The sequence below is a fragment of the Trichosurus vulpecula genome, chromosome 6 (genome assembly GCF_011100635.1).
Source record: "Trichosurus vulpecula isolate mTriVul1 chromosome 6, mTriVul1.pri, whole genome shotgun sequence".
NCBI lineage: Eukaryota > Metazoa > Chordata > Mammalia > Diprotodontia > Phalangeridae > Trichosurus > Trichosurus vulpecula.
Window position 1 is genome coordinate 262,334,813 of NC_050578.1, and position 15,076 is coordinate 262,349,888.

General features: G+C 37.0%; 1 protein-coding gene across 1 annotated transcript; it reads left to right on the forward strand.

Annotated features, from left to right (window-relative positions):
* Positions 1-7,087: 7,087 nt before the first annotated feature.
* On the forward strand, positions 7,088-8,032 carry LOC118853972 (olfactory receptor 5D13-like). Its single transcript, XM_036764243.1, has one exon. The coding sequence runs from the start codon at positions 7,088-7,090 to the stop codon at positions 8,030-8,032; it is 945 nt and encodes a 314-aa protein (XP_036620138.1).
* Positions 8,033-15,076: the final 7,044 nt, after the last annotated feature.

Genomic DNA, 15,076 nt, shown 5'->3' on the forward strand with positions numbered 1-15,076 from the left:
ACTAGCACTTCCTTGTTCCCTTGTTCCTGGGTTAGATTTCTCTCGAGATTGTGAGCCTGAACTCCACTAATGAGCATGAAGGTCAGTGGTGGGAGGGGGATGCAAGGAGCTAGGGTATATAATAATGCTTTCCTTCCTGTACTGCACCTCTCACACTAGCTTGCTGCTGGTGGTGATAACACCCTTTCTCATGAGATCATAATAAAGAAGTTTTCTGTTTCTACCTTGAGAGACCTCTGACTCTTAATTAATTTCTGGTGAGTGCTCTCACCCCACAGACTAGGAACATCAGAAAAATCTGAGTTGATGGTTTGTTGCCTTTCTGATAATCAGAGACGCCTGTGTGATGGATGGCTCACAGTGAAGTTCCCTCACTAGTATCTCCCTACTATACTCTTATCTCCCTGCTAAGTTTCTATCTCTCTGCTGCACTCTGCCTAAGTGTGAGAGATGGCCTGCAGCACACATCCCACAGGCCTAAGTTTCGTTCCTCCAGAAAACCTTGAGTTAAGTTTGCATTTTCCCCAATAAATTTCTATTGCTCCAGCACCACATCAGCAAGGGTGGGGAAGCTAAACCTACACACTTCCTGGTCACTCCTACTTCTTATTATAGGTTTGCACCTAGTACAAACATGGGCATGTTTTCTTCTGTTGGGTAGTAGCTGCCACTTTTAGATTGTACTGTATTTCCCCATGTATAAGACACAACCTTTCCCGAAAATTTTCGGGTCTAACAATTGGATGCGTCTTATACAGTGGTTGTAGATTTTTTTTTTTTACTGCATTTCCCACTTTTTCATGCTTGTTGTCTTTGGGCTCATTGTTTGGCATTTGTTATCAGTATATTAGGGTACATTTTGCTATGTTCTGCCCAGAAATGGCTCAGAAAAGATTTTCGTATGGTGCTGAATTCAAGTTAAAAGGGATCCAGTTTCCAAAAGTGAATGGAAATCGTGCTGGTGACCATAAGTTTGGTCCTCCTCCAACTGAGAAAACTCCCTGAGACTGGCCTCAGGGAGAAGAAACCCTACTGAAAACGCTACAGCAGAAGAAGGCCATGAGAGGCAAGTCAGCAAAATGACCTGATTTAGAGAGGGAATTGAAGATAAGGATTGAAGAGCAAGGGCAATTGGAATTCCTATGTCCACAAAGATGGTTTAGCGTGAGGCAAGAAGAATTGCTGATGAAAAAGAAGTAACTGATTTCAAAGGAGGACACAATTGGTGCTTCAGGTTCATGAAACAGAATGGACTAAGCATGTATACATGCACCAGACTTGCCCAAAAGATGCCTGAAAGCTGTGAGCAGTTGAGTAAAACTTGAGTTCAATAACTTTATATAATACATTTTTTTGAAATTTCAGGCTCCAAAATTAAGGTGCATCTTATACATGGGGAAATATGGTATTCCCTGAATACCCAGTCAGTAGAAAAGGGGGCATGTGCTAGGGCTATAAAGGTCTGTTTCTCCCAGGAACACTGGCATTCCCTGGCTGAAGCTGTTTGAGTGATGAGGACTGTGCCCTTTCTCATGAGAAAGAATAAAGAACTTTTCTGATCTCTGATTGAGACTAGAGTTTTGATTGGGTGATCCTCATTCCACATACCTGGTTTTGGATGGAAATAGCCATTATGAAATTGAAATTGCTCAGATTTCAATTGTCCAGATACCAAGTGAGTGCTTTACTACTGCTGGAGGAGGCAATGCTCCAGCCACTGGTATGCTTCTCCAGTACAAGGAGCCAGGGGCTCAGGATGTGACAGAAATGAAACTCACTGCCAGCAAAGACTCTAACCTTAATAAAAAGCAGTTAGCCACACCATTAGCAGCCATGCATAAGGCAGTCAAACTCCTCTATGAATCCCAGGACCAACGATCATGGAAGTGTTTGAGAAACTCTATGAAGCTTCCTACATGTTCTGTTGTGCCGAAAAAAAGCAAGTGAGACCTGGATATAAATTTAGATGTGGATTTATTGAAGCTCGCGACTGTTCAGAGTAATTACTCAAATTGAACAGCCCTGAGCAAAGGGAGAGAAAGAGTATTTAAAGGGAAAGACCACAATTAGATTTCCGTGGAGATGGGGACGCAAACAGTGGGACAAGCTGAGGCAGGATTATTTCCGTGGAGAAGGAAACATGGACAGTAGGGTCCGTGGAGATGGGAGTAAAAACAGTAGGGTGACCTGGAGCAAGATGGAGAAACTGGAGGGGGCGGGGCAAGGCATAGCAGTTCACAGCTACATAATTCTGTAAGTGTTGGGAAATGCAATCGAAGTGTTTGGAAAAACCTAAGTGTTCACTGATCTATTGCAACATGAATACAGTTTATTAATGCTTTCAGTGCAGCATCACATTTGACTCTATGCTCTCATTGGTAGTTATTATGGGCTGAAGGAGAATCTGACCCATACAACTGTTAAACAATCAGATGTTTTTAGCATAATTTCTATGATATTTATGTCATATATACTGGGTTTACTATAGAGTTCTTACTAGTAGGTCATTTTAGTATCCTTTTTTGCATTCTTATGAAAGTAAATCACTCAGGATTTTTGCTTTATATTTGGAGGTGAAGTGTCCTCGTGTTGAGCTATTCATTGCCAATCAAACCGTCCTTAAGTTGTTTTACATAATGTTCTTTTATGATGTCACTAATTGCACCTAAACAAACTTTTGGTACTTACTGAGAGGAAAGTTTGTATCTTTTGTGGTCTGGGTTTTATAACTTTTCACTTGATTAAGATGATTGTACAGCAATTTGTGTATAAAACATGATTAAAACTATTTTGAAAAATTAGAAAAAAAGTATTTATTAAAATGGTGCTTGCCAAACCTTACCCTAAGATCTCTGAGTGTAAATTATTCCATTAGCTGATAATTTGCATCTAATTATGCATTTTATAATTTTATGAAAAGTCTATGTTAATATTTGTGAGGAAATTTTAACTGCAAGACCAATATAATTTCTAGAAAATTCTATCCTCTGAAAATAACATAGCGAGACTTTTTTTTTTCTTGAATTACTTCTTTTGATCTCACACAGCTAGGGTCAGTAGAAGTCTCTAGGGCCTGGGTCCCAAAGGACTTGGAGGCAAATGTAAGATCTTCAGCGTAAGTACCGTACTTGGGTTTCAGGTAGAATAAGAGGACATGTCTGACTCCGAGCTTTGCTGTAAAATGGAGAGAATCCCATTCTCCTTGAACAGTCAGTGAACAAGTCTGTGATTTTCTGTCAATATTGTCTACCAGTGGATTAATTCTTAGCTTGGTCATTAGGAAGAAAGGGATTTAATCATGAAATGAATATAAGATGCACAATCTCTACCACGGATCCAAGAAATGAAGCATCCAGGAGAATATATATTCTGGTCAGTAGATATGTCTGATAATTTCCTCCCATGCAATTTTTTTTCTGGTCTATTGACTGGAAACTACAATATTCCTTTCAATAGTTCCCAAAAAGATAAATCAGAAAGGAACTGCCAAAAGAGGAGAATTGGAAGGGCCTATCTCAGATAAACATCACCACCATCATTATCATTATCATTATCATTATCATTCCCTTTTTAGTCACTGTTTTTGTGTAGGGGACCTAATATCCAGAGGGTCAGACGTGGACATAGAGGAACCCTGTCAGGTTTGCAGTTCAGCTGTTTAATGCCTGTATGGTCTTGGACAAATCATTTGCCTCTTAGTGTGTCAATCTCCTCCTGTATAAAATGAGGGACTGGACTAGATGGCTGATTAGTCTTCAAGCCCGAAAGCAATGATAACAAATTGTAAACCTGTATGTATGTTCTAGAATCACTGAACTTACAAATCCATTGAAGACATAAGAAATGCAGAAAAGAGATGAGCAGGATTGAAAAAGCAGCTTAAAATCTAGATAGATAAGTAGATAGATACATAGAAAGGTATTTTTTTGTGGGGGTCTAGCATTGGCTACTCGTCTTTTATCTTTGGTGATTTCTAAGCTATTCTGTGTGTGGGTGTTTCTATGTCTATGTATTTGTACACACACATATACACATACACATATACACACGAAACATACATGCATACATGTACACATACACACACATGTAATATATCCAGGAAGAATAGTGTGGTACAGTAGAGATAATGAGTCAGGGAGATCTTTGTTCTAGCTCTACCTCTGAAGACCTTAAGAGAGAGTGTTTGAATTCAACGACCTTGGACAGGTCATTTATCCACCTTGTATCTCAGGCAATAAGATCGAAGAAAAAATAACTAAACAAGGAGCATCTAGGTGATGCAATGGATAGAGCACTGGCCTGGAGTTGGGAAAGTCTAAATTCAAATTTATCCTTAAATAACACTTACCAGCTGTCTGACCTTGGTCAAGTCACTTAACCCTATCTGCTTTAGTTCTTAATCTGTAAAATAAGCTGGAGGAGGAAATGGTGAACTACTCCAGTATCTTAGCCAAGAAAACCCGAAATAGGGTTATGGAAAGTCAGACATAACTGAAAAAGGACTAAAAGCCTAAGTCTCTAATTGTGTAAGTTATAAAACAGCTATTACACTTCAGTGAGGAATCTTTCTTTTTTTACCAACCTTGATGAATCATACATATGAGAATTTGGTGAAGACATTTAAAAGGGCACAAAGAAAGATGGGTTGTGATGGTTAGGAGAGGCATTTGTTGTCAGGAGATGACACAGTTGTTTGAAAGATAAACAAATGACAGTTCATTAGAATTTATGAAATGCCAACTATTAGCCACAGCTTTATAGCAGAAAGGTGATAATTAAGGAGAAATATTCTCAGGTATAAATTTTGGTTCAGGTGAGAAAAGAAGCATAGATGGAACCAGCTGAAATTTGTACCCTTAATGAAGGAAGAGAGGGGAAAAAATTAGAGGGGACAGAAGTGAAATGTAGAAATATTTTGAAATGATAGAAACTGGACTACAAAATTGAACAGTTATTACTGGATGAAAAGTGATATTTAAATAAGCCATACATCTGTATTTGCCTGTTTGGAATTTTCAGTTTTCTGGCAGTATATTCTCTCACTGACATTGCTCCTGGATACTTATTGAATTCAGGAATGTTCTTCTATCAGGCTTCTATAAAAAGAGATATCCAAGTTGAAATGCTAGCTTCTATCCCATTTTCCCTGACCCATTTCTTAATCCACATACCCCACCCATGACTTAACTAATTTATTTCTCAAGAGAACTAGGTCTCTACCACCTTTCAAATCTCTCTCTCCCTCCCTCTCTCTCTCTCTCTCTCTCTCTCTCTGTTGTGGTTTATATATTTTGTTTTGTCTTTTTCAATTGTTATTTCCTGGTTGGAAAATAATTAGTACATTGTGGTTTTCTTTAAAGGGATCAGTATAAATGCTCCCTGGCAGAAAAGATGATGGAACAGAGCCTTAAAAATCCCCACCTCAGGCTTTCCCTACATTTTCCCAATAGCTTCAGGATGGTTTTCTTTCCATTAGAGCCTCTAGCTATCCAGAAACAACTTTCAGGAGGTAGTATCTAGGATTTGACTTATAGGGATCTTCCCTCTTTTTCTGGGGATTCTTTTCACTTGCTTAGAAAGAGTGGAAAGGACCATAAGATTTTGGTGTGTAGATTTGGAAATGACTTTAAAACAATGAATATGTAATATTAGAACTGGAAAAGTATTTAAATATTTTCTAATCCAACCTCATATTTGCACTGCAGTCAGTAGAGATCTGGGCTTGGAGTCAGGGAGACCTGAGTTCAAATGCGACCTCAAGACACTTATTAGCTGTGTAACACTGGGTACATCATCTCTAACCCCTATTTGAATCAGTTTTTCAAATTTGTATAATTGGGATAATAATAACAACTACTTCTCCATGTTATTTTTATAATTGGAAAGCACTTAGCACAATAACTGGCACATAGAAAATGCTATGTAAGTGTTAGTTATTATTATTACTATTGTTGTTATAAAACCCAGGCAAAAGAGGAGAGGTGATTGACTATTACATATTCTTTAGGGCATATGGTTGGTGTTGAAGGCATTTAAACAAATAATAAATATTATTAACATAGCACTGACTATGTACCAGGTGTTGTCTTAAGTGGTTTAAAGCTATTATCCCATTTAATCTTCCCAACAACCTTAGGAGGTAGATGCTATTATTTTCCCCATTTTCAAAATGAGGAAACTGAGGCAAACAGAGGTTAAATAGTTCTCTCAGATTCACACAGCTAGTAAGTGTCTGAGACTGGATTTGAACTCAGGTCTTCCTGACTGCACACTTAACACTCACTTAGCTGCCTCTATGGCATACTAATGTTAAATGCAAATTTTATGTTAATGGACATGTTACCTCAATTTTGTTATCATACCAGGAAAACTACTTCTTTATAAAAATCATTCACTGGATTCTTGCTACTGAAATTCTCCCAAAGATCACGTCCAGATTTTGCTATTATAGAAAGACATGTCTTTTACTTTTAGCTTGTCTTGTGACAATTATCCTTATTAGAAAAGAGTAGAAAAAAAGTTCAGGGGATACGAGTTATAAAACTTTTCAAATATTTAAAAGGTTATTATTTGAAAGAGAAGTCAGACTTCTTTAGCTGAGTTCCAGGAAACTGAACTTGATCAAATGGGTAGTAGTGACATATTCAAGATGACACAATTAATATCAAAAATGGAGGGAGTTGAAACACCTTTGAACTTCCATTTCAATGCTTAAATAAGTAAAACAAGCTACCTCAGGAATTAGGGGGTTCTCCTTCATTTAAATTTTATGGATGAGCTCTGTTTTCTAAAATGGACATCTGTTCAAGTGCAGATTGTATTAGATTCTGCAAATTTACAGTCACCCATATATTCAGACCGTTCTCTATGTCAATCTTTCTTTGGCTTCTTTCATAATCCATGATTTTTTCTCAACCTGAATCTATAGGATTTGAAAATAAGTGCTAGCTTTGAAACTAATATTGTTACTTTTCCCATGATTATAGTAATAATTTCTAATTCAGAAGTCATCCCTTATCCTCTGTTCCTCAACTTCATTTATGTTTTGCGTCTCATGATCCATCTCTGATTCTCTCCAACAGGAATCATGGTGAGCCCTGACAAGAATCAGAGTAGTGAAGTCATGTTCATCCTCTTAGGATTCTCTGATTACCCAGAACTCCAGGTGCCCCTCTTTCTACTATTCCTCACCATCTATGCAATCACTGTGGTGGGGAATGTGGGCATGATTGTGGTCATCAAGATCAATCCCAAACTCCGCACCCCAATGTACTTCTTCCTCAAGCACTTGTCTTTTGTGGATTTCTGTTACTCCACTACAGTTACACCAAAACTACTAGAAAACTTAGTTGTAGATGACAAAAGTGTCTCCATCAAAGGTTGCATCACACAGTTTTCCACTGGTGTCACCTGTGTGATAACAGAGATGGTTATGTTGGCAGCCATGGCCTATGATCGCTTTGTTGCTATATGTTATCCTTTGCTGTATACAATTTCCATGTCCCCAAAATTCTGTGCCCTGCTAGTGACCATGGCATATTCTTGGGGCATAATTTCTTCTATTGTACTCACCTATGCACTCCTTGTATTGTCATTTTGTGAGACCAAAATCATTAATAACTTTGTATGTGAATATTCTGTCTTCCTATCTGCTTCCTGCTCTGATAAACACTTCAGTGAGATAATGCTTTTTATCTTTGCCAATCTCAGTGCATTTTGCACTCTCATCATTATCCTTACATCTTATCTTTTTATTTTTGTCGCAATCCTCAAAGTGCATTCAACCACTGGGAGATATAAAGCTTTCTCCACTTGTGGCTCCCACTTGACAGCTGTTACCATCTTCTATGGTACCATCCTCTTTCTCTATTGTATTCCCAATTCCAAAAACTCATGGCTTGTAGTCAAAGTGGGATCTATTTTTTATATTGTAGTGATTCCTATGCTAAATCCCTTAATATACAGTCTAAGGAACAATGATGTGAAGGAAGCTTTCAGGAAATTAATGGATTTCAGAATAATTTCTCAATAAGATCATTTATAAGCCTTCTATGAGCACTGGCTAAACTATTTTGGTGGAATTTATTGTAATATTTAATTAATTATCTGAGTCCTATTCATTTACTCCCCTCTCTAGTGGTCACAGTTTCAGTTTCTACAGCCCTCTGAAGGTAGTCAGGATAATTTTAGGTAAATGAAGAAAGAATATTTGAAATGCAAAAAATCAATGTCAGAAAATCATTGCATTGAACTCTGTGATGTAGCATCTGCTTCTGAACTTTTTATTAAAACCCCTTAAGAATTTATTTTAAAAAAATCTACTGATTTCACAAGATTAAATGACTGTTTTTTGTTTGTTTATTTTCAATCTACACATTTCTGCTACTTCATAGTGAAAAAAAAGAACAAAAAAGTGAGGTGTGAGCTAATGGGCTGAGCAGATAGTTTTTGGAAGCCTGCCAGAAACAAACACCTTGATGAGTGGCCATACTCAGTGTTGGAAGAGAGTAACAGCCTTCAACTCCTGAAGCAATGCAATGGGCTAATAGAATTCTTATAAAATCAAATTTAATTCTACAGAGCATTTAGTACAGTTCTTGTAGCATAATAAAAGCTTAATAATTCCTGGTTGATTGATTCGTTTTTAGTGTGGAGACTCCTGGCTCTTCCCTCTCTCTTTTTATCTATCTATGTCTTTATTTATTTTTAGTTTTCCACGTTCACTTTTACAAGATTTTGAGTTCTTAATGTTCCTCCTCTCCCCTCCCCCCTACTTAAGATGGCATGCAATCTGATGTAGCCTATACATATGCAATCATATTAAATATATTTCCACATTAGTCATGTTGTGAAAAAAAGAATCAGAACAAAAGACAAAAACTATGAGGTAGGAAAAACAAAGCAAAAAAAAAAAAAAGAGAGAGAGCGAAAATAGTATCCTTCAAACTGCATTCAAACTCCATAGTTCTTTCTCTGGATGTGGAGATCATTGTACATTATGAAGTTTTGGGAATTGTCTTAGATCATTACCTTTCTGAGAAGAGGTAAATCTATAAAAATTGGTCATCGCAAACTGTTGCTGTTCTTTTACAATGTTCTCCTTGTTCTGCTCACTTCACTCAGCATCAGTTCACATAAGTCTTTCCAGGTTTTTCTGAAGTCTGCCTACTCATTATTTCTTATAGAACAATAGTATCCCATTACATTCATATACCACAACTTCCTGTATGGGTATTTTTAAATACAGAGATATAAATATATATACACATACGTACTCACACATAGATATATTAATACAAAATAAACATTGCCATTTAAAATGGTTTTATTCATCTGTCAGCTTGACTTTCATAGAAATATTTTTTCTCAGATGATATTAATAAACCAATTGTAGTCATATACATATGTACATATGCATATATAAACATATATGCATCACAAATGCATGTATATATATATATATATACGGAGAGACACACATACATACATACATACATACATATGCACACATATGCTTTGGCCTCCTATTAGATTATAAACTTCATAAGGTCAGGGGCTATGTCATATCTCAGAATCACATTTTGTCCAGGTGCTAGAAAAAAAGCACTACCTGGATAGATGGCCAACCTCAGAATCAAGAAATGCTGGACACAAACATTATATCTATCACTTAGTACGAACATTATCCTAATCCACTTATACAATGTTATTAAAGGCCTCCTATGTGCTAAAGACAGCTTAATTGGTGCAGTGTCTAGAGTGACAAGCCTGGAGTCAAGAAGACTCATCTTCATGAGTTCATAGTTGGTTTCTGACACTTACTAGCTCTGTGACCCTGGGCAAGTCATTTGACTCTGTTTGCCTCAATTTCCTCACCTGCAAAATGATCTGGAGAAGGAAATGGAACACCAATATGGTATCTTTACCAAGAAAATTCCAAATGGGGTCATGAAGAGGCAGATATGACTGAGACAACTGAAAAACAACATGTTGGATGTGTTAGGATTTATAGCTGAATATAAAAATGTGCGATAATTTCTGACCTTAAAAAGTTTACTAATGAAACAACATATATATGCATGTATATCTGTATATGCACATGTGTATATGTATATGTGTGTGAGTACGGTGATGCAGAACTCCAGGCCCACTCTAGCCCAGTTCTGGAGATGCTTTCAGCTGATTCTTTCCAACATTATTATAGGAGTCTTGTGAGTTTAGTCATTTGTAAACTGTGAACTGAAGCTTCTATAAAACTGTGAGTTATTATTGTTATTTTTGCAAGTAGTGTTGTTTGAGTTTTTATTTGAATTATAATTTTATTTATGGCAGTGTGTCTTATGCATTTCATTTCAGTATCATTTATGCTTTAAACACAGCCATGAAGCTTGTAATTGACATAAAGACATTTTTTTCCATGAGGAGGAGGCAACATGGTTTACAGGAAAGAAATGCAGATATTCTGTAAGAAGAACAAGTCGACAAAAGGATTACACTTTAAATTCAGTCATGATAGAGTTAGTCAGAAGGAAAAAATGGTAGCATGTCCAGATCAGAACCTCTAATTCATGGATCTCCTACTTTCAGTGTTACCAAGTGGAGGTTCATGATGTAAAATGAGAACAAATAAAAAGAATTTAGCAAACCTTGTTGCACTATATTGGTGATTGATTGATAAAGAAGAAGAATAAGAAGGAGAGAGAGAGGGAGGGGAGGAGGGTGGGTGAGGGGCAGGGGGAGGGAGAAAGTGGGGAGGAAGTGGAGGAGGAGGAGGAGGAGGAAAAGAAGAAGAAGAAATAGAAATTATCTTTTAGGTCACAGGGTAATAGGGAATTCTGTTCTTTATCAAAATTTTCTACTATTGCATTACCTTACTGGTGCTTTGCAGTTATATTTTCAAAAGAGATTTTGGCAAATAACTTGTTTTGAAAAGCCTCTATTGTACTTAACCTCTATGATTTAAAAACAAAACCAAACCAAATTCTGTAAAAGGGACACTGGAGACTCAGAGTTCCCTCTAATAATTTGCTGTGTTGTTCACAGAGAAGAGGTCAGTTGTGATTCTCTAGATGTTATGTCCCAAAGGTCCTGAGGATACATATGTGATCTGCAACATTCTCCTCAGACTAATCTTTCTGACACAATAACATAAACTTTCTCTTGCTTTGCATCTACTCTATGAATTAGCCTGAAATGATTGCCTCAATAGGGTCAGAGAAAAGTACTTTAATGGTCTGTATTAATGTACTGTATGCTCCCATTGCTAGCCTATCCAGTACTATTTTTTTTTGAAAACATTTTAGAACAATAGAGATAGAATCTTGGAATTATAGCATCAGAGTATCCCAGGGCTGAAAGGGACTTTTGTTATTATGATGTCCAGACTCCTCATTTGATAGATGAGCTAATGAAAGAAGGAAAAAAAAATTCTTAAAGCCAGACTACTAATAAGTGGTTGTTCTGGAATGCTAACTCATGTGTTCTGGCTCCCAGTCTACTTCTCATTATACCATGTCATCTTCTACTTTGGCATCAGGCTCATTAATCACAACACAAGAGATTTAGGGATAATCGACTCAAGGAGTCAGATTTCTGGTGAGTACATGTAATTTGAATTAGATTCCTTTCCCATTTCAGTGCCCCAGACTGGAAGGGAAAGATGTCCCTCTGCCTCACTCCGACCCCCCACCTCCTTGCCACGAGGCACCTGTAGTTTAAGACAGAAAGCAAGCAGAAGACAAAATTGCCAAGGTAATTTTCTCCTCCTCTTTTTTCTTATTAAATGTCTTCCTAATCATTTTCTCCCTCCTCATTATCCTCTTCTTCATTCCATTTATTGGTCATTTTTTTTATTACCTAAGGAGAAGAAAAAGAGTCATGATCAATCATGACCACATGACCTAGGGGGTCTCAAAATCTAATTAGCAGATGGGACATGAAAATTTAAATATCAATTTTGTTCTGGATACCAAGAGCATGCACAAAGGGCCTACTGAGTGTCACATGCACACGCACGTGCGCGCACACACACACACACACACACACACACTAAAAAAAATACCCAGGCTTCAGGTATTGAGAGGAGAGAGAAGTCAATTGACAGGGAGCTATACTTTGGAGTCTTGGCAAATAGGAGGGATCTTAGCAATCCTTGCAGAAGATTTAAGACTTAGATCAATAAAGCAAAAAATGAAGGTGTTAAGGCAAGACAGGAAAGTATATTTGTTGATTACATGAAGTCTTAAGAATCAGTTTTGGCTGACACCATGGTTCTCTGCAGAGATGTAATTGGGAGGTTAAAATCCATAGGATGATAAGATACTAAACTTAGTCCTTGAAGCCTTAGTGTCCTGAGAATCATAGCAGCAGAGATCCATAGCTGTAAGTGAACTCAGAAGCTCTCTCCTATTAAGCTCCTCTCATTTGGGAAACAAAATAAAAAAGATAAGAAAAGTCAAGGTAAAATCTGAGGAGCTCATAAAGAATGGTTAATGGAATTTGCATTTCAATTTTATGTGAAACAGATCTATTCCCTTGGTGTAGATGAAGGACAATAGAATATCATATAGTTGAAAGAATGTGGAGTTTGGATCTAGAGGTCCTAGGTTTGAACTTCACCTCTACTAGTTGATTCATGAGATGATTGATTTAGATTCAAAAGCAACCTTAGGGTGCATCAAATCCCTCATTTTCAGACTAGAAAGAGCACATCTAGAGCTGTTAAGTGACTTTTCCCAGGTCACACAAATAATGTGATAGAGTCAGAATTTCAATCCCACTCCTCTCTGGCTTCAAACATAGTTCTCTTTTCACTGTGTCAGTCACTGTCCCTCCCTTTACCTGCTCAGTCAGTCATTTAACTGATAATTTTCAAGTTCTTCCTTCTTTCATATAAGGGGGCTAATTAAGTGGCCTCCATGGTACCTTCTCACTTTAGATCTCTGATTCTTTGATCTTAAAGCTTCAAGGTCTTAAAAATATGAACCTATCATTCCATAGTCATACCCTAGGACCATTGCACAGATGGTGCCATGGAAGCAAGAACATGACATTGGAAAGACTTCAGCAGATAGTGGAGGACAAAAGGGCCTGAGATGCTCTGGTCATGGAGTTACAAAGAGTAGCACAGTAGACTGAACCACAAGAAGACCATTGAGTTTACACATTCCACTGAAATCATCAAAAATGCAAAGACTAGGAAACATTGAGAAAAATATTAATAAACAAGGATTAAAGATTTGCTGTCTGGCCCTGAACTAGCTACCATTCCCTGCTCTCCTTGATTCTTCATTGCTTTACAATTTTGCACATTTGTCATAAAGCAGGGAAAAGCTGCTTGGGATAGTGGAGAGACAGTTATATTTGGAGTCTTAAACATCTGTGTTGAGATTCTCTCTCTGAGTCATTTAATGAGGAACCCTGACAAAGTCAATGAACAATTCTCTAAGCTTCTAACTTATGGATTTCTATGACAATCTCACAGAGACAGTCCCTGTGTCCATATATTGATTTCTTACAAAGTGACCAGTCATTTATGAGAATTTTGGAAGTGTAAAATATCAGGTCAATTGCTGAAAAGATTATTGATGGAAGCTTAAGAAAGCTTAGAGAATTTGGGAATCATGTAAATCCAAGTTCAAAAATATTTTTAATTGCCTTGGCATCGTGGTAAGTAGAAGGATATCATATAGAAATGTTCTTTCCAAGGAAGTTATAAAAAAGTAAACACTTGTTGATGCGTACAAGGATATTACTTTCTAGTATGATTTAAACAATTTGACATAAATGATTTTTAGCAGGGAAGGGGAAAATGCTCACATCAGAACCGAAGTCCTCCATAATGACTTTTTTTTCCCTCTTTCTAATGCCTTTGTCATTCTTTCTTCTTCTTCTCTCTCCACTGGTCATAGTAGCTATAAAGAAACAAGTACAGATAGTTTGATCTATGGTTTTGCTTCATGGACTTTTCTTATTTCTGTTGGTGCTGCTTTTCTAGTATTTTTAAAGAAAGCAAATAATAGCTATTTATAATATACATCTGGCGGGGACCTTACAACACAGACCATAAAATAACAGGAAAGGAAGGGAACTTAACATGTTTTCTAATTTAACCTATTGTTTTTCAAAAGACGAAAAGGTTCAGTGACTGGTCTAATGTCATGTAGCTAGTAAATGGAATATTTGTGAAATGAACTTGTACCATCTAACTCCAAATTTTGTGTACTGTTTACTATAATACAAGTTTTACAAATGATTACAAACCCTCACCTCTGCCCCCTCTTTCTTATTGTACCCCACTCTGTTCCACTACTTTCAATAAATCTTCTGTTCCTAAAATTTCCAATACTACTAGGCACTGTTGGTGCAATAATTAATTATCCACTCACTAGTGCTAGTATCTTGCTGAATCATTTTTAAATAGATCAGAAAGACCTTCATTAACTTAATAAAAATGACTATGAAAGGGTGACATGGAGCACCAAGAGGAGAGAAAGTACTTGGATTTCAGAGATCCTGGGGATGGGTCTCAAAGACAGACATTGTCTAGTTCACAAGTTTGCTGTTAGGTAGTATTTTTCACATGGCTTTGTCTGCTATTGTTGTTTATCATATTAAGGACAGGCGTATGAATGAATGATTTTTTTAAATGTGTTTACACTTTGCTGTCTTTCACTGTGCTAATACAAATAAATATCCACTGAAGATACAAGTTTTAAAATAAACAAATGCATGCACAATAAGTATTCCTCGGCTTGATGAAACTATTATTCTAATAATGGAAGATGGTATTTATAAGGGTGTGATGGGCAAGTGGGAGTGTTTTGAATTTGGAGGTCACCAAGATGGTGAGTAGATCTCTAGAGCAATTGATTGAGATGAACTTTCTAGGAATGACCGTCTTTAGTTGATTACTGTTCCCAAAACCAGAGAGGTCAAAACAGAGTGGGTGAATTAAAACATGGCAATATAGAATGAAGTTGGATGGAGAATAGTAGAGTGGTGGGTCTGGTTCAAGGTAACTGTGGAAGACTCTTGCCAATCTGAGCACAGGTTCACCCTGACTGAGTTCCTTCTA

What these genes read in the sequence shown, in the direction of transcription:
- LOC118853972 (XM_036764243.1), top strand. Translation starts at nt 7,088, where the DNA reads ATGGTGAGCCCTGACAAGAATCAGAGTAGTGAAGTCATGTTCATCCTC.